Source organism: Rissa tridactyla, chromosome 19, assembly GCF_028500815.1.
Source record: "Rissa tridactyla isolate bRisTri1 chromosome 19, bRisTri1.patW.cur.20221130, whole genome shotgun sequence".
In the NCBI taxonomy this organism is placed as follows: domain Eukaryota; kingdom Metazoa; phylum Chordata; class Aves; order Charadriiformes; family Laridae; genus Rissa; species Rissa tridactyla.
The window spans coordinates 3,939,846-3,963,836 of NC_071484.1; the positions used below are offsets into that span (position 1 = coordinate 3,939,846).

At 48.2% G+C, this 23,991-nt stretch overlaps 1 protein-coding gene across 1 annotated transcript in view; it reads right to left on the bottom strand.

The window, feature by feature from the left end:
- ASIC2 (acid sensing ion channel subunit 2) overlaps positions 1-23,787 on the bottom strand; it is a 529,690-nt gene extending 505,903 nt beyond the window's left edge. The window contains exon 1 of the mRNA XM_054224735.1: positions 23,209-23,787. Within this exon, the coding sequence (XP_054080710.1) occupies positions 23,209-23,772 (564 nt within the window). The 5' untranslated portion in view covers positions 23,773-23,787. The remainder of the gene's footprint in view (positions 1-23,208) is intronic.
- Between the last annotated feature and the right edge of the window lie 204 nt (positions 23,788-23,991).

Below are 23,991 nucleotides of genomic sequence, written 5' to 3' on the forward strand. Positions count from 1 at the left end.
CGGAGGGTCTTTCGGGACGTCTGGACTCACGGAAAGCCCAACACACGCACACACACACACAGAGCCCTGCTGCTCTCCAGCTGCTTCCAGTAGCACAGAAAGCCCAAGAGAGAAGACCGCGCTGGAGGAGGCAGAGGAATAATCCCAAACCTGGCCATTTTTCCCAAGGTGCTGAACATTTTCCTCCGCAACCACTCAAAACCCTTGCTCTTATTCCCACTTTCCCACCAGCCTCCCAGAGCCCACGGGGTCTCGCTCCCGCGGCCAGGATGGGGCAGGCGCCGGGTGGAGGAAGGATCAGAAAACACTTGGGAGGAAAAGGTGGTTTCATCTCATTTCTGATGTTTCACAGCAAAGTGTCGATTTGATCAAGTGAAATTCACTTCAGGACAAAACTCTACATGAATCACTTGGACTTTCTTGTTTAGTTTCAGAAATGTTGAAGTATTTTCTTTTTTTTTCCGGTAGGTAAAACAGACAGTTCCAGCTTATCACTTTAATCCCTTTTATTTTTAACATGTTGCTGTACTGAAATATTGATGACATTTTAGAAAAGCAAAACCACTTAATTTATACTAAATATCCACTTAATAGTATATGTGCGTAGAAACCTATTTAATATCATATTTAATATAAACTCTTTATAATATATGAAGCCTAGAATAACACAATATAAAACCTTATCGTGTTATACTATAGTTTCATATTTTATGGTAATAAAGAAGTAAAATGCAAACAAGCCCACACTAGCATTGCCTCCGCGTTGCTCCGATTTTTGTTCTGGTGTATTTTACACACATCATGGAGCAAAACAACACGAGTCGGGTCCCGGCGTGCGCTTTCCAAAGCAGGTTTGCCTGGGCTGCGGTCCAGCAGGACAGGAACCCGTCGCAAAGCGGCAGCATTTCCAAGGGAAGCTGTGAAACGAACCTACCCCAGCTGGAAGATCTCGACTCAGAAGCACCGTTTCCAAGGCCTGTCTAGACAGGGAGAATAGAGGGCTAATTGCTGCCTGGCTCGGCAGAGCTCTGCTGGCTCGGCTGGAGACGGTGAGGGCAGCGAGGGCAAACCCTGCCTGGGGAAGATGTGCTCTCCGAGGGTCACGGGTCCACATCCCACACATGTGCTCTCCGGGGGTCGGGGGTCCGCATCCCACGCACGGCTGGGCTGACGAACCCTCCTGGCTGCTCCCACCTGGGGAGATGAAGGGAAGGCAGCTGTGGCTTCGTGTCCTGCAGTCCCAGCTCAGTGGAGAAAAGGGACCGGGGCTTAAACTGGCTGTTAAGAGCATCCCTCTGAACAAGAAATCCTGCTCATCCGGTGAGGGATAGCGTACAGCACAGAGAGCCATAAATAATGCATAGATTCCTCACGCGGAGTTTGCTTCAGCCTTGTGTTCCTCAGAGAGTCAGCAAACATTATTTTTCTACTCTTTTTTGCGTTCCCGTTGAATGGTGGGCGGCCCTGGGAGAAGGGAAAGCCGCTCCAAGGTGCTGTGCTGATCTGCTCTTACATCTTCCTCCTCCTCTCCGCTCCCCTTCACTGCCTTCCCAAAAAACCTGCGTTCCCACGCCGGTGTCACATCGGCAGCGCTGCCAAGCTCCCCTGGAGGGTTTGCAGTTGCAGCTGGCTTTGGGAAACAGATTGGCTCAATGTGTTAAACTAAACGCAGATTTTAGAGCACGCGGCAAACAGGGCAAACTGCAGCTCGGCGGAGCCTGGGAATGATGCCTCCCAGGAAAACGAAGCAGAAGGATTTGGCTGCTGGGGGATGACAAGGGACAAAATGGGAATTTCTCCCCAGGCTAATGGAAATGCTTCCCTCAAAACAGTTTTGGAACTCCCTGGGACTGCTAACAGAGGGGATCCAAAACTCACAGCTGCTGAGCAGGTGCCTGAAATCATGATTCATTGGTGTCTCCTTTCCAATTCCTGAAACACTAACAATCTATTCAGAACCTGAAACTGTTAATTGTGTGTCTGAGACCTAAAAGTAGTGCCCGGGATGCCTTCATGCTATTAAAATAGTCCTGACTGCATTGCTGACAGACTATCCAGAAAAATCTGAGACACTAGCATCTGAGTGGCTAACCAGCCTTTTGGGACCCCAAATCTGCTAAAAAGGTGCTCAGGACCCTGGTGCTCCTCCAGGTCCTTTCCTTTCTTTTTTTTTTTTTTTGGAAGCAGCGTGAGAATTTGAACCTCCACTCCCATGTTTCTCTTGTGCTGTCCTCGTCTCTGCTTGAGTCCATCCCTTCAGGTGGGATTTGTGACCCAGGGGTTGTTCCAGCTGGATGCAGCATTTCTTCTGTGTTACAGCCGCTCTCTGAATCACACGGAGAGCAGCTCTATTAAAAGCTGCTGTACGGGGTGGTGTCACACTGACACGTATTTCTTCTTCTACAGAGCATCCTGAGATGACTTCAGTTCTACGGAGTCTGACCTACTTTAAAGCCAGACTGGTTTTGTCCGAGCAGCAGCTGCATTTGGGGGCAAAGAGATAGAAGTAAAAGCTTCTGAAGTCCGAGTCCAGTTTCCTGGTCACAGGCTCGTGCCCCCAGCAAGATTCAGAGCTGCTCGACTTTGGCGTCTGCTCTTCTGTCCCCTCCTTGGCTTTCCTGACACGTCCTTCCCAAGCACAGGCTGTAGCCTTGGCTTTCACAGCAAAGAAGAAAGGAAAGCAGGCTCTATTAGTCAATGCATCATTTGCACAGCCATCAAATGGGAGAAGTAATTAACTTGAACATGTTTATCTACAGTAATTATGAATTTGCATTGCTCGCTCTATCAACAAAGTGGATTGGGCTCCCAACACCCTCTGAAGTATTCACACAGACCGTGCACTCCCTTTTCTGCATGAGTCCTGCATCTTTAGAAGAATCACGTTCAGCCCTGGCTCTGTCTATATCCTTTCTGTCTCTCAGTACCCTCCTGAAGATCTGGGGCTCCTGGGATGTTTCTCAAAGGCCACTCATCACCATGCAATCCATAGACCCTGGTTTGCTTCCATTCTCCATCTGGACGATGGGAACAGCAACCCAGATAACAAACCCTGCGGTGGGAGCAGAAGATGGTGACGTGCTTCAGTGCGGCAGTGACTGAGACTGCATTTGGATTTTAAGGGAATTTCAGCAGGGCCATGATTCTCCCTGGGATTTTTCCACTGCGTTGACAAGAAGTATTCAATCTGCATGGCTGCTAGGACTTTCTTGCAAGACTCCCATTCACAGAGTCCCCCTCCGTCTCACACCGCAGGCGGCATGTGTCACATAATATATTCTTGATTTGTTTCCGAGCTTGATTCCTCGCCTTAGATTGTGTTGGAGGCTGCTGGGACGTGGGCTGGCTCTAAGCACCACGCACACTCCCTGGAAAACACTCCAGTGAACAAACGTTTATTAAAAAACAGCAAATGTGAATTATAACTGACTGCGTAAAGGTGCTGGTGAATTGACAACATATGCACGCAGTCAAAGCAAATGATCTGAAACACAACGGCGAGAGATGGAAAACTCTCTCGCATCCCAGCCTGACACGTACCTCAGGGGTGATGCTGAGCTGCCGGCTGGGGCAGATCCTTCGCGCTTCTGTCCTGCTGCATTTTCACCAGCATCAACCTTTTACTGCGGGAGAGGTGACTTCAACATCCAAGGGAGCTCCGGCAAAGCCACCCCCACCCATTCGAATGGCTTAATTGTACTTTGTACCAATCAACTGGTACGGATTTACTTTTTAACCTCTCTCCTTGCTGGCTGCATTGGTTGAGCAGAGCATCCCTCCGTTTGCAGCAGGACCAGCCGAGATCCAGCCGGCCTGATCCACAGCTCTCCTCTACAGCAGGGTAATCCCTCCAGAGACGGGTCGTAGGTGAATCTAGCAGAGCACCAAAGGGTTCGGACAGTACTAGCTCTGCCGGCAGCACACAGTGGTGTGAGCAGGGTCATTGCTGTCCTCGCTTCGAGCGGAGCTTTCCAGCACAAAATTTAGGATTCAAAAGGGGACAAAAAGGACTCAGAGCAAAACCCCAGTGCTGGCACTAAAATCAAGAAGAAAGGAGGTTGAACTGCACATTCAGCTCAAAGCTGGGATGCCAGTCACAGATTTGTTAGATAATAGCCCCTAAGCCAATAGAAAGTGAGTCTTAATTAGTCCACATCTGGACCTTGGTTTGTCCTAAATGTGTTCCCGCGTCACTTGGTGCCAGATCGCCAGCTCGCTCGCTCACTCCCTTCGGGCATCACGATGTGTCTTGAAAGGGACTTGATTTGCGGTTTAAGCCTGTAACACACACAACCCTGCAAGGTGTGTTTGACGTGGCTCCAGGTTGGCGTGCGAATGTTTCCATACAGCTCTAATTAATAGCAGCAACAATCGCTTTTTAGCCGCGGGAGGGAAACCCCGGTGGGCAGAGCGAATATTTCTCTAACTGCTACCACAGCCTTGTCTCTCTAGGAAACCTGAGGGCAAAATTCCAAATTTCTTCCCTCTTCTGCAGTATTTTCCAGAGCGTGCAGCAGCCCTGCAGGGGAGCCAGGCTTTGTAATGAAAACACGGTGCATTTGCTCGCGCTTATTTATGGGATAATAGGCCAGGTGCTCTCTTTCATGAGACAATAATCAGAGTTCCTAGGTGGATAAAATCAAGACCAACTCACTCATTTCTGCAGAGGGAGTGTGTTATTGTCTTTTCAAGTAAGGTTTGCATTTCTATCTCTGTTTTCTTATGAGCACTGGAAAGCTGTTGGTCAGAATCAATCTAGCTGATGCTTTCCCCTCTTTTTCTCCCTTAAATCAGAGAGAACATTACATTATTTTTAAGCAATAGAGAGGACAGACCATTTTTCTGATCCATTTTCATACAAAGTCTAGTACAGCAGCATTTCAGGGGCTCACAGATGCTATATCAAGAGAGATGATAAACAAAAATCCCACCGCATCTAGTGCCTTGATTTCAGTCAGACTGAGCAGTAGCAAAACCCCCAGGAAGTTTCTTACCGCCCCTTGAAAGTGAAAACATTGAATAACGCTCAGGGATGTCCTCAACTTGACATTAACAAGTTTGAGAGGTTGTCAGACCAGAGATTGTCTGCAGTTCGGGTGTCTCGCATTCATGTTTTGTGTAGATGCTCGTAGCAAGGAACATCAAACACCCTCGACCACTGGAGCTGCTTCAGCCCCCACACGGGATCTTCACACAGAACTGGACAGGGTTAACCACCCTGATGGACTAAATATTAATATCTCCATCCAGACGTAGGCAGGGTCTGAGTTAATAACATTTCCAGCTCTAATAAGCTGTGTATTAAAATCTTCTAATGGTCAAGAAACACAGGATTCACACTATGTGCCTCCAAGAACGGAGGGAAAAGAGCTTTCCCGGACATGACTGTGTTTTTCCAGGCATCCCACCACCCTGCTGAACACAGATTAGGTGTGCTCAACACCCACGATCCAGGGGTACCCCTCGTCTTTTGTTCAGAAAATTCTGGTGTGCATCAAATTGGAGAGGTCCTTGAATGCAGCCGCCTGTTACTGGCAACCACATCATATAATCCCATCTGCAAGGGATGATCCTTTTTTAAAACCTGCTAGGCTTTTTATCCCCATTATTCCTACCGAGCAGTTACTTCAGGATTTCATTCCTTCAAGCACTAAACCCCCCCCCCTCAACTTTCTAACTTCCAGCATAAAGTTATCTATGACCAATTTATACCACTTGCTCCAAAGCCAGCATCATCATTTAGCTGAAATAGCTCCATTTCCCTCTCAGCGCTTATCCCCTTGACGTATTTTCTACAGCGTAATCGAAGCCCTTCACACAGCCTTTGCCTTGCTAGATTAAACAAGCTAAATTCTCATAATCTTCCCTCCTAAAACAGGTGTCTCTTTTTCTTAATCCTCCTCGTAGTCTCTCTCTGTACCTGTTCCAGTTTGGGTTCAGCTGCTTTTGAATGCATGAGACCCACCGGTCGCTCTGCACCAGCATTTGCCACTGCTTTCTCCTGTGGCATTGACATATCATGATCTCCATAAGAAACAGCTTTGTAAAGATCCTTGGCAAAGTACGTAAAGTTAAAGCAGCCACTTAATTAAAAAAAAAAAATAGTCAGGACCTCTGCCTGATTCTGGTAGTTTACATATCTGCACAAAATTTCTCAGGTATGGACTACTCTGAGTCACTGCATGTATCTGCTGGGTTCCACATGTGCGAAACAAATAGGCAAGGCTGGAGCACTAAGAAGGTCTTTGCTCAGTGATATCTGAGATCTGTAATCATAGAATCATGGAATTGTCAGGGTTGGAAGGGACCTTAAAGATCATCTCGTCCCAACCCCCCTGCCCTGGGCAGGGACACCTCCCACTAGATCAGGTTGCTCAGAGCCCCGTCCAGCCTGGCCTTGAATGTCTGCAGGGATGGGGCTTCCACCCCCTCTCTGGGCAACCCGTTCCAGTGTCTCACCACCCTCACAGTGAAGAACTTCTTCCTAACGTCCAGTCTGAATCGACCCATCTCTAGTTTTAATCCATTCCCTCTAGTCCTACCATTACCCGACATCGTAAGAAGTCCCTCCCCAGCTTTCTTGTAGCCCCCTTAAGATACTGGTAGAGCCACTAGAAGGTCTCCTCGGAGCCTTCTTTTCTCCAGACTGAACAACCCCAACTCCCTCAGTCTGTCCTCACAGGAGAGGCCCTCCAGCCCTCTGATCATCCTCGTGGCACTTTCTCTGGACACATTTCAGCACGTCCATGTCTTTCTTGTAGTAATCTTCAAAATATATTTTGTTAATGCCCCATGATGGTGCAATCCTGCCCTACATTGCAGGGTCCACAGTCCCTGCTGAAGGTTCATCCAACCTCCAGGGAGGACAAATCTTTGGCAGGATCGATAAGGAGAAGAGCCACCAGTTGGCTTCGGGGCAGACGATGGTTTCACGAAGGCAGGTCTGGCAATACCAGCTGGCAACAGCTGATAGCTCCCTGCTATCAGCTCCAAAATGCTGTCGTAGACGTAACTCCACAAACCAACAGAAACCTCCTCTCTGGAACTGAGCCTGGGCTGCTCCACGTGGCTCATGCAGAGGAATTCGGTTTCTGAAGAGCAAACCTTTTACTTTGCTCTCTGAGGTCTTAAATACTATTGTTCCCTGTTGAGTGTGGGTTAAGGGAGGAAAATAGTGGTACTTTTCTCTTTGCAGCTCTTTTAAAGGCATATAAAAACAATAATGAGCCACTCCACCACTTTAAGCAGTCAGGCAATGATGAATGAGACCGACTAAAACACTTCTGTCTGTGCCAAGGACACTCTGGATTATGCTTGAACCTGTTTTAACCTAAGCACTTAACCTCCCTTTCCACAAAGTTGCCACTTCATGGCAACAACCACGATGGAGCTCAAAATAACAAGTCAAAGGAATGGTTCCCTAAGAGGGAAGGTGTATTTGCTTTACAGTCAGGCCTGGGTTTTTAAGAAGTGTAATTTATCTACTTGCTAAACCTCTTAATTTTAAAGAAACAGGAAGATAATTCTGTGTTACTAGTAAAGGAGGGAGGAAAGCTATGAAATTCAGCACGGAAGCATTTTTTTATGACAGTCTGGGATGAAAAACATGGGGAAAGAATGGAGCTAAGCATTATTTCCAGCAATGGGGGCTCATACAAATGTCCCTCGCTTCCTTGAATTCAAATCCCTTCTTGGAGTCAGGATCACACAGGCAGTTGACCTCAGGGTTGGGAGAATACCAGCTGACAACATCAGACCTGCTTCTGCTTGTGCTTTTCCAAGGCCACCTGTGCTGCACGAAGTGATGGAGTTCACAGAGACCCCCAAAATGAACTGGCATTGAAGAGCAGAGCCTGGGCTCCCAAAGGTGCGGTTGTGTGATGCTTGCACTTGGGGACCCGTTTCTGCATCCCTGAGAAATGCAATAACTCGGGAAAAAGCTTGCTGTTGATCCTGCCATGCTGTGCCTTGGTTTTACTGTGTGGAGCGGAGGAACACACATTTCCTCTCCATCCTCGAACTCGGCCAAAGACCTGCAAGTTGGCCCAAAGGACCAAAGGCTCATCTGACAGCTCCCTGGTGCCTGCAAGAAAGGAGCAGACCCTGCCAGCATGGTCCCTAGGGAATATCCTCTGCCGCAGCCCTAGACAGGAACCTCCCTGATCCCAGCTCCAAGCAGCAGGATCCCCTTCCCCTGGCCTTTCCTTCCCCTCCCAGCTTGCACTGGGTAGGTAGAAAAACCCAGTGTGGAGTTCCTGGAAACTGTCTTTCATCTCAGGAGCAAGACACAAAAACATCCTGTGCGGGGCTGCCCAGATGGCTATCTCAGGAACATGGGTTTCCTCCAAAGTAGCAAGCATCATATGCATAAAACTGGGTTTTGCTGCATCACTGCTGTAATAAATGATAAAAAATCACCATCTGCATCACTGAACCCTTGCCATCCTTAACAATCCAGTGAGACAGGAGCCAACGTCTTGGCTGAAAAACACCATATTGATGTTGCCGGAGGGGCACCACTGGTCGCACACCCAATAGCTGGAAAATGTCAAGCCTGGATGTGCCTGGAGAGAAAAGAAAGAGAAACTGTTCCAAGTGGGACCATGAAACCCTGCGGGGAGATGGAGCCGCTGGGGCAGACAGCTCAGAGGAGGGCCAGACCAAAGCAAGAATGCATGCTGTTTCCTGGGTTTATTGTGTTTAATGAAAGCGCGCGTGTCTTTTTTGAAAGGTAAGTGTGATTACAGGAACATACCTGACTCACACATTTATTTCTCCTCCTGATAGAAGAAAGCACGGAAGGGATGCACAAGCTACAAGGGCGAACAATAAGAGCGTTTGACAATCCGCTTACACCTCTTCCCCAGTTCCGAGGTTACTTTGCAAATGGGGACTGTGTACGTACCTACCTGATTTGCAACAAAATAAATGCACAACACATTTCCCTATCCCCGGTGACTAAATTGTCCTTGCTTGATCTCTCGAAATAGTTTGCCAGATGAATTCACCTGCGGTAGCTGCGCTTTACTTTAACCCCCTGCGACGGGTACCATTACAGCTTATTTTGAAACACGGGAGGAAAATATTCTGCGACTAATTGCACCAACAAACAGCCAATGGCACACGAAATGGAGGAGTAATCTTAGGCTTAGAAATACCCTTCCACATTTAACAGCATTCCTAAGTGGAAAGGACGGCAGACGTTTTACTTAGGGATGCTGTTTAGCCTGCAGGCGCTTGCAGGAGCTATCTGGGGTTTGCAGAGCTGGGAATAGCTATGGATGCTCAGGTACACTGTGTACCTGCCTTGCAAATAGAGGAAGCAAATATAGGAAGGCTATCAAAATGTTTTTTGAGTGAAGACATTCTTAGAAAAATCTGTTTGGTTTTAATTCCTTCCAAAAGGGAATGATGGATATTCTTGGCTCTGCACAAAATCACAGCCCACGTCATTCTCTGAGGCAGGCTAAAACAAATCCCCTCCCTTGCTTAATTTTTAATCAATTTTAAAAATAAATGTTTAACAACAAACATAAACCAGGAAGGCAGTCCTCGCCCCAAGGAGCTGACAATTTTATCGTCAATCCGAATGGTGGTGTGCGAGCGCTGCACCGACGCGGTATTACGGAGGCTCGGAGCTGGGCAGGAGCCTGTTCCTACCCATGGCCCGAGGAGCACGACGCAAAGCTGTGGTCACCCCCTGCATCCCAGGTCCTGCAGCGCAGGTTCTCACCACCATCACCCTCTCCCGCTGCCAGGAATTAGGCAGCCTCAGGGATAGTTGGTTGGAGGGGAAAAGCCCATGGAGTTAAGCTGGGAGCGGATCCTGGTGAGACAAAGCAGCATCACCCCGTATGGGTTTTGGGGTCTTCTCCTAGTCCTCCTCAGTGTGGCCACACGTACATCATCTTTGGCCATGAATGTCAAGGGGAGTGGTCTGCTCCCTGGGAGGAGGCGCGCAGGGCGGCTCCCACCCATGCCACCTGTCCGGTGCATGACATGGGGCAAGATATCAGTGCCCCTGTTTTCAACCCAAGGAAATTAGGTGCTGGCTCACTTCAGGTTGGAGACCAAGAGCTAACCATGGTGGATGGAATGGGACCAAATGGATACCCTGGATGTTGACGTGAAATGAGAGTATTTCTGCTCACAGTCTTCTGTTCCTGGGATGGAGCAGAGGGCACAGCAGGAGCAAGGCTGGAGGGCTCTATACAGGAACCACTTTTGGAGAGCCATGAGCCTCAAGTGCAAAAGAAGTCACACCGGGATGATTAGGGACTATTCAGAGCGGCAGAGCCCAGCAAGAGAAGGTGCTAAAATGTTTTAAACTCATAGTTTTCCTGCCCTTTCCCAAGCTCTGGAGGGAAGAATCAGATTCATGCCATTTGTTTGGACTTAAGCTTAAAAATAAAAGGGCATCTCCACTCTCCCAGTCCCTCTTCCACATCCCCACTTTCTTTCGGAGAGACGGGGTGTGGGCATTTACTGCATAAACCACCTAACACCGTGAGGCTCTGGTCCCCTCCAACCACTCTCTGTGTGTGTGGCCCATATTGTGGACACGGCACTGTATTCCAAAGCCATGCCTCGCTAAAAAATCAGGTGGTTACAAAATCAGGATGCAGCACTTGTGCTCCCAGCAAGAACTGTGGTGACAGCCCAGCAGGTCAACTCATGGTAGACACAGGCATGTGCATGTTCAAGTACCCACACATTCAGAAGAGAATCTCTTCAGCAAATGCAAGGGGGGAAATGAATGCTTTACATAATCTGGGAAAAACCAAAGCCACCATAATAGGTTTTTCTTGAAACAGGAGGATTAATGAAGCTTGTTTTCCTAGGGATGAGGATATTTTGTTTCCTAACCTCTCCCTGCTCTGTCTCAGGTCCCTTAGGATTCCCACTAGGCAAAAGCAGAACCAGCCAGGAGCATAACATCCACATCCACGTGCCTACCTTCACACGCACACACATCTACCTCTGGGTTGTTTCTCCCTGTCCCACGGGTAGCACAGCCCTATGCGTAGTGATTTTTTTCTTCGGTGTTCTGTCTGTACTGTCAGAAAAGTGTAAGCTGTCTTGTTATTGCCAGGCTGCTTTTGGAGAAAGTGGGGCACATATGTTTGTTGGACAGCTGGTCGCTGTCAGACAAAATGTATAATATCATCGTTGACCCTCGTTGTCCTCAGTGGACTTGAGTTTGGGTCTCTCCCAGCTGCCAGTTTTCATGAAACTTGTAGAAACCAAATGTTTTTGAGGCTTCTGCTCTTTCAAATGGAAGCAAAGTTGCAGAAACCTTCTATTTTCAGGAAATAAGGCTGAAACTGAACCATCTCCAGAAATCTCAGAGGATGGTCTATCAGAAAGCGCCTTGCCCTGAAATCCACCCTTTGAAATAGAGGACTCATTTGAAAGCAGTGTATGAAATGTCCCTCTTCAGGGAAAGCCAGATATAGTATTTAACTCAGGGTTCACGCTTACTAACATCAGATGATACCAGGTTTTGCCCCCAAACCCATGTAAAATAGAGCCTGGCTTGCACCTGGCTTACAAGTGCAAGATGTCGAGATTGCACGTGGTGGAAAGTTCCCCAGCTCCGGGTGACTTTTTTCATTAAATAATTCAGAACTGGCTGAAAATCAGAACATCCATTTAATGAGACATCCCAGGGTTTCAAGATTTTATTTTGCTCTGAGATTTTATTTTTTTTTAATTAATTTCATGGAAAACAGAAATGCTTTAAGACAAAAAGCTTTCATTTTTCTCATGGGAAATCTCATCCCAGTCAGTGTTACTTTAGGAAAGCAATTTTTTTGCATTCAAAAAGCATTTTCTGATGGAAAGTTTTCAATGGAAATGTTCAGACCAATTCCAGGCTCATCAATCTGTTTCAAAAACCCATGCTTGCTTCTGATGTGATATTTGTTTTTTCTTTGAGCCAACCTCAGGGCTCTGATTCCTCATGCCATAAACACAGTTTTCTCCCACTTTTGTCTCACTTTCCCTCTTCCTCTATTTGCTCTCCCCGATTCCTTTTTCCTGCCTCATTTAACCTGCCTCTTCACGCCCTGCACAGCACCTCAAGATACACAACACTGATTGAGAACGAGGAGTTGGGTGCCACAGCTCAACCTGGCACGACGCGCCAACAGAAGCAGAGACGTAACACGAGTTTCTGAACACTAACGCATCCAGCAGAGAAACAGTTTTTAGAAACTTTAGAGTCCTACAGGCACTATAGGAGACCCATGCACATTGTTCTAGTATCATGCATGAACACTGTAGAAAAATCCTTTCCCTCTTGATCTGTTTTTCCCTGGAGAGATGCAGATGTACAGAGACATCATCATAGGACTGACCTCCAAGGGTCTTTTTGTACTACCAAGTGATAATGAGAAGAGAATGATTTTTCCAGGGATGGGGGAGCTAACAGCATGATCTCACTCTCATTAATGTCTTTAGGAGGCAAACTCCACTGGGGTTCAACAGAAACAGGATTGGTTTGTCAGCCTGGGACCTGTTTTTTCCCACAGCCCATCCTTAAGAGCCATCTATACCATTGCATCCTCGCACTCACGGCATCCCTCCGCTGTCATTTGTGTCCCTGTGATTACACGCGCCCTGTAAGGAACTTGTTGCAGTTGGCGTAGAGCAGCAAACGGCACTCATGTTCATTCAACTGCAATCCGTTGTCATTGCCTTGACAGAAACGAATTCATTTGTTATTCATGTGGATGTCACATGTATTTCGGGAGGTGCTCCATCACAATTTAGCATTAGTTAATGGCCACTTAGAGTGTTTCTGGAGCATCTGTAGAAGGGATGGTGGCTGTGGGATTCATTACCAGGGTGAAGTACAAAAAACGCGGTTCAATCAACAAGTATAAAGCTTAACATCTGGCACAGCGACTCCTTCTCTTAACGAGGGCATGATATCCACACCCTGTCTGCTCATGCTGCTCACGAAAACTGGTCAAGTTTTTAACATGAAGGTTGGTTTAGATGGGAATATTGTTTGACAATCTACCACCGCAGCAGTTTTCACAAAAACTTTTGGGAAAACACTTTGTTTCTTTTCATTAAAAAAAAAAAAAAAAAAGGAAGAATTCCCCAACATTAAATGCTTCAAAGAAAATATTTCATACATCAGGACTGTGTGACTGCTGTAACTAGCCATCACCTCCCTAGCAAAAGAGGAGACACCATGTTATGTTGTGGGAGGTATAATCCAACCAGGGCGTCCAGAGAAAAATGGAAATATGATGAACTGAAACTCCAGTTCCCAGCAGACTTCACGGTAACATTTCTGGTTCATATTTCCAGTAGAAAAAACAAGAAACTTGGTGACAAAAATTCAGTTCTAATCCAAGACACCCCCCTCAAATAAATCATCACTTTCCAGGTGGCTCAGAGTCCCTCCGATCTCCCAAAACATAATGCCATCGCACATTTGAGGTCAAGCTGAAGCCTCTCTGATGTCCTTGTGCAGCTCTCGCAGGTTTCTCCATCACTGGAAAACTGCTGATGAGTTAACAGCGCTACCGACGTGGCCATTCACGCATGGCAGGCGAAGACGGATCACACATGCTGCTCTTCCAAAGCGTAGCAGGTGGCAGTGGAAGAAATACAGAGGCTCTAATGGATGTCTCTATATATACCATCCATTTTAGTGCCAGGGAGCAGTGGAGTGTGGTGTTGAAAGTTTAGCTAATTAAGGGTTAAGCTTGCATTAATCCCTCGCACTGGTCATTAACTCTCCTCTGCAATTAATTTAGCGCCTTATTGTCCTGCCTATGGCATACTGCAGTGACGTTTTCTTGCCTGCCATTGAGCGATCCCACACGACAGTTATACTCTCCTCTCTGCTGTATTAGGGCTTCAGCTCCTCATTTTCTACTTGAACTGGGGGAAATAAGTCACCCATCACAGCCGCAGGGATCTGAGGCCTTAGGTTATCCTGCTCACGGTACAGGCAGTTAAGTCACCAGAGAGCATTTGCTTGGGTTTATTTGTTCTCTTCTCCTGGCCCGAGATTAATTTCCCTCAAACGTTCAGGCGAACAAACAGTGTGAATCACCGTTATGGGATTCAGCCCCAGAAAGTGAAGTCCTTGCATGACTGTCCTCCACCGCGTGAGCGTGGGATTTCGGAAAGCTTTGAAGGAACAAGAATGAAACATGAAACAAGAAAATATCTAAATGGATTGTTTTGATTTTCTTCCTCCAATAATGTCAAAACCTTTAAAAAGGCAAACACATTTTTAATTATTTTAATTTCATCCCCATCTTTATACTACGTTCATTTATATATCAGCCTTCAACATTGTTGAAACAGCACCAGGAAGATTCAGATTTCTAAAGCAGCTAAAACTTCAGCCCACTAAAATTTTTGGCCTTCAACCTGTTGGGTTTTTTTTTCAGATACGGAAGGAGGACGGTCTCAGAACTATTTGTTTCCCTCAGGACAAACTCCATTTCCTAACAAACTCACACGGGAAGCAAGACTGACTGAAAGGGAAGCCCGACGGCTTTGCGTGAAGCTCCCACCACTTGGGCAGAGCCTGGGATCTTCTTCTCGTGCAGTGTCAAACTGCTCTGAAGGAGCACCCGGTGAGTAGATTGAATTTGGCTCAGGCTTTCTCACTTCTGATTTTCTTTTCAAATTCCAGCCTCTGAGGAAATCACAATGCAGAACTGGCTCATCTGACAGGAGCAGACAACTGAGCAACTTCTACGGCACGTGAAAACGCCCTGATGGCCCAGGTCCCACTGAGACAGGCTCCTCTCTGGAAATCTAACTAAGTGCAGATTAAACCTCCTTTCATCTATCTCACCCTGAGCAAATATATGTGCATTTTCCATTACCATTCACTTCTTCACTTCACGCTCCCTGACTTAACACACAGGCTAAATCCTTTCTTCAACAGCAGCAACGACAACAAATGATCAAAACAATTCAGCTTCTCTTCAAATAATGGAATGTGCTTCAGTTGTAAATATTCATGGCTGGATGGAAATTGTTTCTTGATGGGCCCTGAGCATACTGGTGTCAATCTGTTTAAATGACTCACAGTCTCTTTTACCTCCAAGGGGCAATTTTGCTTTTCTGATGCTGGTTTCATAGATTAATCCGTGGCAGATGGGAGTCAGACATGTCCACCTCATCTAGCTCATTTTCCATCTTAGCTTGTTGAGCTCGTGATCCCTAAGAGGTTTCTTCGCAGCTATTTGCAGGTCTGGAAATCCCAGCGAGCTTTTAGAAGACCATTCAGGTTATGCCAATCCCTCAATAAAGGGAATATATTTAATGCTTTTTTTTCTTAACATCTCAGCAGACACAGGTGGCAAAATAGCCACTGACTTTTGCAACCTGCAAATAATAGCCACAGTTCATGTTTTCCTCCCTCTGGAAGACCTGCGTTCGCCCCCCAACCCAGCTCTCTCATAGCTGTGCTCATCTTGTAGACAAGAAGGCTTTTCATGGATCTTTTTCCAAAGAGGTCTTCCTATGGAAACCTGCACAAAGGGTCACATCAGCCCAGTATCACAGACTGACCGGGGTGGGAAGGGCCCTCTGCAGGTCATCTCATACAACCCCCTGCCAAAGGAGGGTCACCCAGAGCAGGTTGGACAGGAAAAAGCATCCGGGTGGGTTGGAATGTCTCCAGAGATGGAGACTCCCCCACCTCTCCGGGCAGCCTGTGCCAGGGCTCTGCCACCCCCACAGCAAAGAAGTTCCTCCTCGTGTTGAGATGGAACTTCCCGTGTCCCAGTTTGTGCCCGTTACCCCTTGTCCTGTCCCCAGGCACCACTGAGAAGAGTCTGGCCCCATCCTCTTGCCACCTGCCCTTTAGATATTGCTCAGCATTGATGAGATCCCCTCTCAGCCTGCTCTTCTCCAGGCTGAACAGACCCATGCCGACCCAGGAAGCAAAATACTTTCTATATCTTTTGAATACTATATAGAGTTAGTATAGCTGGGGCAGCAACACATCCATCTAGCACCCTGCCCAGGCCCTGCTCAGGTATCTGAGCAATATATTGCCTTTTATTGCCCGCACCCTGACCATGCGTCCCCCCCGACAGCCAATTAATGCATAATTCTGCCGCGCCAGCCAAGCTGAGTCTGGCTGGCACTCCAGGTATAAATTCCTTTAACAAATTCTTTTGTGAAGGCGTAGGAAGGACTCGCAGACACCGGGCTCTGCCAGAGGAGATGGAGATGCCTCAGATGACCTCGCTGTCCCTGCTGCTGTGCAGGCGGCTGTGCTCCTCAGGAGCTGCGAGGCACATTTTCTCAGTCAAGAGGAGCTGAAGGATGGATTTGAGGTTTTTTTTTTCAGCGAATCTCCACTGTCTCCTTCTAAAACAAACAGGGCTAGTTCCAGGAGGTGGAAAAGGACAGGGGCTCGCTCAGAGAAACTGTGACAGGTTCATTATGGAATCAGAGCTGTGAATGCCTCGGATGCTCAGCACAGAGTTGTCAACAACTGTGTGTTTTAGGCCAATTTTTTTCCTCAGGTCAATAATGTGAACTCGAAATTGTACGCAATGCTCACAGAAAGGAAGGTAACCATCTTCCAAAGCTGGGTCTCATTTTTCACCCTCGCATTGAAGACTTGAGAGTGAATTGAGCATGAAAAAATGAGACGCCTGAAAAACAGCAAAAGGGGATAAGACCCAGCAGGTACGCACCTGCTTTTTATTGTAGAATCATAAAATAATTAGGGTTGGAAAGGACCTCAAGGGGCCACCCAGGCCAAGGCTGAAGTCACACCTGTTTCCTCTTTTAATCAACTTCTCCCTTTTCACTTTATGACTGCTGGTTTCGATTTGTGCCCGTTGCCTTCCATGGGGATCACGGACACTGAACCACACTGGTCAGGACCTTGCAAAGAGTGTTTAGAGTAAATCCACAGAGTGGTTTACAGCTGTCACATCATGTTTTTTCACACAGCATCACTGCACTTGGACAGATAAGCACAAAGATTCTGCAAGAGGGAGCATCTGGGAGGTTATTTATTATTTGTTAGGAGATCTCCAAGGGGCACTTGCATGAGGTGTATGGAAGAAGGTCATGACAACCTATGTTCTTCCAATTTACCTCTCCAGATGGAAACCCTGCTGGTTATTTTAATATGATCCTGGTCTTTCCTGCCTTTCACTTACAGTTTTGGGCATGACTAGATTTAAGTCTGGTTCATGTAGAAAGTGCACAAGTACATATGAATGCTTCCCATGGTTTCACCCTTCATCTACTGCAGACAGCAGCCTGTACCCAAGAGACCTCTGTCCAAGACCTGTGAGATGAAATGTGTTGGTCACAGAGAACCACGGGCTAAGGAAACACCAGGACATGGTGACTGAAAGACATTTATCATCCTTGTTCTCTTTTTTTTTTACAACCTTGCATCTCCACAACTTTCCAGGCCTTTAATTCACAGTGTATCTCTGGGAGAAAGGCTATTTCCCCCCCATTTTGCAGGCATAGATGAAGTGCAAGAAGCCGGATTCAGAGGTACTTTCAATGCAAAGGAAAGCACCCTGCAATTCCCAGGAAAATTTTGATAAAGCCTTGCAGCCCTCAAACATCTCCTCTGTCTTTGCAACTCTAATGACATCCTTCTTGTTCAGCATTTCTTCCTCATCTCAAGGGCAGCATTTGCATTTTGCTTCAGCTCCAGATGCTCTTTTGAGTGCAAATCCCTCATCAGGTGTGGTACGGATCAGGGGGACAGACGAACTCTCACTTGGCCTCCTGGTGAATAATCGTGATGAATGGGAATCACTTAGAAGACAAGAGTTCTTGATCTCCCTCAAACGAAGCAGCCAGGTGCACGGCATAAGCTGAGGCCACAGGCAAGGGAAGGCTGAGCCCCCAGCTGGCTCTTACGCACAGACGTGCTTTGTCTTTCCTCCTCCAGGGCCCCCCCGGTGCCTCATCTTCCTTTGCACTCAAAACCCACTGATCTCCAGCTGTCTCTGATACTTTGTCTGTGCCCATTTCTGAGATATTTCAGAATTCTGAGATATCTCAGAACATTTAGATTATTTCCCACCTCAAACTCCTAGTGAGGGAGGGGAGTGTGCCTGGTCAAGAAAGAGCTCAAATCAGAACAAAAGACAGACCTTTTACAAGAAAATTAAGGAGGAGTTTATCACCGTGCTGCTCAGGTCTTGAGTCAGACCAAAGTCTCAAACGTGGATCACCCACATCCCAAGTAAATGACCTACAGCCACACTTTTGAATTTTCTGTGCTATGGGAGTTGTTTCATCCATAGAACCATAGAATCACTTAGGTTGGAAAAGACCCTTAAGTCCAACTGGCGTGAATACTTTCAGTATTAAAGGACTTCAAATTGGGTTTCCCATGAAAAGACCCCACTGAGGTTCTACAGCCTTCTCTTCATTAGATTTTAACTCCAGGAACAATTCAAGACCCAGGAAGCTTTTTTCATGAACTGACGTTCATCCCAACTGGCACCCTCCCATGAAACGTTCTGCTGAATTTTAAAGCGTTACCCTACCATTTTGTAATAAATCAAGGAAATACAAGCCCAATCAGCTCCACGGGGAAGCACTACCACACTCATTTTACAGTTAAATGCTTAAGGGACAGAGAAACTTAGTCCAGCCAAACATTGGTCTGCATTTTCCAAGGGCATGGTTTGCATGTCAGCCAGATACATGACCAGGAACAATCCACCTCATTGTAGATACCCAACCGAGACACCACCGAGAGCGACACGGTTACCCAGCACTCCCTTCTGTGCCCGTGCCCATGGCACTGAAACTCAACAGCACGTGAAAACTCAACATGTTGAGTGCAGACTGGGAAGGCTGCACAAAGATTTGGTCTCTTAGTGCAAGAACTATCTACTTATGTAAAAAGTATCACAGAACTGCAGATCTCATTCTGGCATCTCAGAATCTGGGGCATACTTTGGGAAAAGTCATGATTTTTCCAGAAAAATTGTTAAATAGAAAGAAGCAATGTTTTTCTGAATCAAGCAGCCATCATCCTAATTTTTATTTTGTTTTTTATTGAGGAAGATGGGAGTTGTATAATAGGAGATGAGAATGGACTAACCAGTCTATAAAGCAAAAGCTGTTTACTAAATACTGGCCTCATGGGCGCACTAGAAAGAATGGGAGAAAAAATATGCATGGAAAGAGACAGATAGATTGACAGAAACTTGTGTCTCAAAATAGAAATATTCACATGAGATACTCTCCATTATGCCGATGCTGTCTTTCAGTAGGAATGCGTATTGAAAATAAACGAGTTATATCCTTCGATTGTCACGGCCACTGAAAATAAATAGACGTCCAGCAACGAAGGCATAGCAGGCACAGGCTAAGTTATTGTGTTACCTCTGAAAGGAACTGGATGTGCGAGGAAGCACACGCTACACATTCCATTTAGCAAATGACCTGCCTGAAAACCACGCTCACACACCAGAACGCACACCCGCCGCCACCGTCTGATGTGTCTGGCAGGGCTTGGCTGCCGGGGCTGACTTTCTCAGCGAGGTGGGACTGAGACAGCCCCTGCTGCACATATCCTCTGTGCCTACACCCAGGTCATCCCACCAGTCGTTCTGCCTTTGCCCCACGGGCTGAAACGGTTTCCACAGACTTTTCTTCCCTCTTGCACCGTGCATTTGCTGTGCCACGCACATCTCCTGCAAGGCTCCCCTGCCGCTGCTCAGTTCATCCCATGCTGGAGCAGCAAAGGACCAGGAGCCACACCAAGGGGCCCAGGAAAGAGGCTTTTCTCCAGCACACCCACAGAGATACCCGGAAAATCGCAGTGGTGTGTCTAGGGCTGCTGAGACGGAGCTTTGCCACGCTCAGCAGCGGTAGGATGGGAAGACCTTAATGCCACGTTGAGCAGCATGAGCACAGCTCCTCCAGAAAAATGCCATCTGCGAGGTCATTTTCAATCGAGACCTCCCGGGAGGAGCCACGCACAAAAAAAAAAGGAGGGGATTTCCTCAGCTGCTGCTGTTATCAGGCTTCCCCTCCTCCAAATAACTCCAAGGGAATGGCTTTGCTAAAGCGTGTTCTGCCAATTTTCTATTCTTCATTGCTTTGCCTACAGCAGACGTCTGCATTATCTTATCTGCTGCTCGGTGCATTGCAATGCCAGCTTGGGAATCAGCTAAGACCTTGCTGCTCCCTTTGGATGTATCCCTGCAGACAAGCTTAGGGGACTCGCTCCTCTGAGCAGCCCATAATGCGGGGAACTGGTGTCTGAGAGGCATTAGACGCCATCCTGGGGAGAAGGAACAGAGAGTGTAAGGAAAGCACAGCTCAAATCCTGTTAATAAAGCCGCGCAGGGAATTGAAACAGGGAAGTGGAGGAGGAAGGAGGGCAAAGTCACGTTTTACCAAGTGCCAGGACGCTGCCATTCCGGCGTCTGCTTTCCCTTGCAGCAAAAGCAGGGTGTGCTTTGTTCAGGCAATGCACGGCACACACCACGCACCCCCCTTCGCATTGAAAAGGGCCGGCTGACCAGCTGGCAATACTGCACTAACTTCTTCAGCAGCACCCGACCGCAGAGGTAACTGCTTCGATGCAGCCTCCTCCTGCAAAACTCCTGCCTCTTCTGCTCCCAGATGCGTGAATTTGGGGAGTACAGAAAAGGAGCCGGAGTTCTTCGCCATGCTGACGTATGACGAAACGGCTCTGGGATTTACACCCTCTGTTTCCCCCCGGGAAAGAAATCAGGCTTCAGAGATGATGCTTCTGCTCTTCTTTCACCTGGTGTTGCAGCAGAATGGATGGGCTGCCACAGAGCCCATGTGCAGCTGCAACAGGTCCTTGGCGATGAAATGCAAAATTCATCCGGGACGTGAGGTTCTGATTCAGCCCGGAGGCAGTTCAAAGACCTTTAGAGCATGCTCCCTGCGGAAAGACCTACTCAGCTTTCCAGCAGACACTTTTTGCTGCCTCTTATCTCCAAGAGGTGAAGCCTGGAAGGGGAGCGGGGCTGCTGTGTCGCTTTTGAGTCCTGCTCCCTGGATTGCCATAACCTGAGGGATTACCTGGAGTCAGTGAGACGGGAACACCTGCCTCTGTTGGAAAGGCAGAGCAGGCAATGCTGGGAAGATGTTGTCTTCTTGATGCTCTAGGAGCTGCTTTGAGGAACGGACTGAAGTATTTCACTGCCCTGTTTCTGAATCTCCACAGCACTTTGACAAGGACAAGCACTGTCAGTCCGTAATAGCGTCTCTGTTTCCAGCTGGCCCTAACCTGTTTTAGCGGAGCAAGGATTTATTCGGCAGACAGGGAATGTTTAGTCTTTCTGGAAACTACTGTATCCCCCATGGAAAAAAAGAATAATCATTGTTTCTGAAGCGGCTGCCTCGAAAAGCTCAATGGCCGGGGAGATGACATCCCACCGTGTCCCAGGGAGGCTGCCAAAAGCTCACATCTTATCTGACAACATGACCTGCTCTTTTAAGTCCTGCAGATGTTTTGAATGTGCCGTTTTCTCGCTGGCTTTTGAGGCTTTTGCTTTTGGCTGGTGTTTACTGTGTTATTGGGAAGCCCATGGGCAGAAAACCTCCCTCTCCCCACACCCTCACTGCGGTCAGGGGAGGGCTGTCCCTCCTGCTGGCGTCTGTCCTCACTCCCCGACTCTTCTGTCCCCTCGACTTTCACATTTGTTTTTCTTTTTCTTTCCCATTCTCCAGACGTAGTCACACATGGCTTTTACGTAGCAAGCTCTTCTCCTGGTGACTTGCTTGATACCTTCCTACGACTCGCGTGGCCCAAGGAGCAGAAGCAAAGGAGCAGTTTGCCTGGATATCCAGTTTGAAATGGGCAAGGCATCAGGGCTACGCACAGGCAACAACGGAGGCATAAAATTCTATGTCCCTGCTCAGACATTTAAAGAGAGCACAGTCCAGGTGATGGCAATGACTTTGTAGCATGAGTCAGTTGGACTCGTTTGCTGAGAGATCCAAAAGCAGCAGAGGCAGAAAATACTCCCTTCTCCTGAAAACCGACAAAAAGCCTGCTGACAAACCAGACCACCGCAAAACCTGTTATGGCACCTGCCTATCTGCAGGACAGCGAGTAGCGAGCAGAAGAAGCAGCGAGAAAGAGAAACAACCGGCTGCAAGCTGTAGCGTTACTGACTCCGGGATCACTGAAACCCCCCAGCTGGCTGAATCGGTGCGAAGGGACCGACCAGCGTGGCTTGAGAGCAAAGTACAACTTAGCCCGGTCCCCAGCCCGCGCTCGCGCATCTCTGCCAGGACAGGGCTCAGACCGCCAGCCTGGGGGGAGCAGACCCCTCCACAGCCCCCAGCCCAGCCCCCTCCCCTGCCACAGCAGCACACTGGGGGCATCACTTCTTCCAGGCAACCTACCCTTTATTTTTATTTTAAGCTGATACTTTTTGTCAGCCAAACTACCCAGGCCAGCCAGCGCAGCCTTCAGGGTGTCATCCAGAAGCTGTAAACTAAGCAGCGGCTGCTTCCTTCAGGATCCTCGGGCTCCCCAGCTCGCTCCACCTCCCCCCCAGCCTGAGAGCAGGCTGGGCTCAGAGCAGAGCCTGATTTCTTTTCCGCTTCTCTTTTCCCCCCACTCCCCCTTCTCTCTAACACAGCACCAGGAAAGGGACCCAGCTGCTGCCCACACTGCGCAGCAAACTAGGATTTATAAGCCATGACCACCAGGAACAAGCAGAAATATTCCCCCTTCCAAGACTTCAGCAAGGCTGCAAACACCCAGGGAAATGCAACTGGCTAATGGACATCACTCAGACCATCCCCGAACGCTTGCCTTTCTTGCCGGCCTCTTCCCAGCCCTTTCTACTTTCTTCAGCTGGCTAACATTCACTGGCCACAGCAAGAGACTCCCAAGCCCCTTCTGATGCTTGCCAGGACCCATCTGACGCCCTGGTCTGACACCAAGCAGGGAACCACGGGCCTTCTGCAGGAGGGAGGCTGGACCTGCTGCAAGCCCCTTGCAGGGCGTAATCCCCCCTCCAGCAAACAAACTTCAACTCAACAGGCTGCCTCCTCCTCCTCCTCCTCCTCTTCCGCCGCGCCAGAGCCCGGCAGGCACCAGTCACTCATCGCACCGTGCCCACACAGGTTGGCCAGTGACCTCCAGTGCTGTCCTGGTCCTGCAACACCACCACCGTCCGCACACCCAGAGAAGAGAAAAGCAGAGTGTCCGCTCATACTCACAGTTTTGAAGTCCTCATGGTTGCACTCTTGGCCTTTGAATTTGCAGTACAGCATCATATCCTTCAGGTCGTGGCCAACCCGCGCCAGGAACTCCTGCATGTTGAAAACTTTTGGTTTATACTGCTTAAAGTTGGCCTTTTCTTGGAGGATGGCTAAGACAGCCGGGTCAGCCAGGTGAGGGTTGGGGATCTGTAGGTTGACGTCAAGCAGAGCCAGGAGCTCCCCAGCGTGGTACAGGTCGTTGGTGGTGAGCCGGGAAAAGCGAAACTCGTTGAGGTTACAGATGGTGACAGCGGGGAAGACCAGGCTGTTTGCCACGACCTCATCCACTTTGGTCACGTGCTGGTAGGAGAAGTAGAAAGCCACCCGGTCGGAGCTCTCAACCAGCAGGAGACCCAGCGAGCCCACAAAGGCCAAGGTCCAGAGCAGGCGACGGATGGTGACTGGCCCATAGACGAAGACGTGACGGATCCCATGGAGCGTGGAGGTGTTGGCAAAAATCTGGATGCTTGAAGGCTGCAGGCTGCCCATGCTGCCCTCGCTGGTGCTGTCCTTCAGATCCATCGGGGATAGTTAGTTAAATCCTGGCACTGCTTTTTGGGTCGGTCCGTAGCCAGAACTGAGATCCGGATCCCTCCCCTCCCCTCTGGAAAGTAATTAAACCCTTTTAGGGGTGGGAGAGAGAAGGAGAGTCTCAGGCCAGCTGCTGCGAGTTTATCCCACAAGCTCAGCAGTAGCTTCGTAGGGGTAAATATTTATATAAAATCCATTCAAACTCTCTCT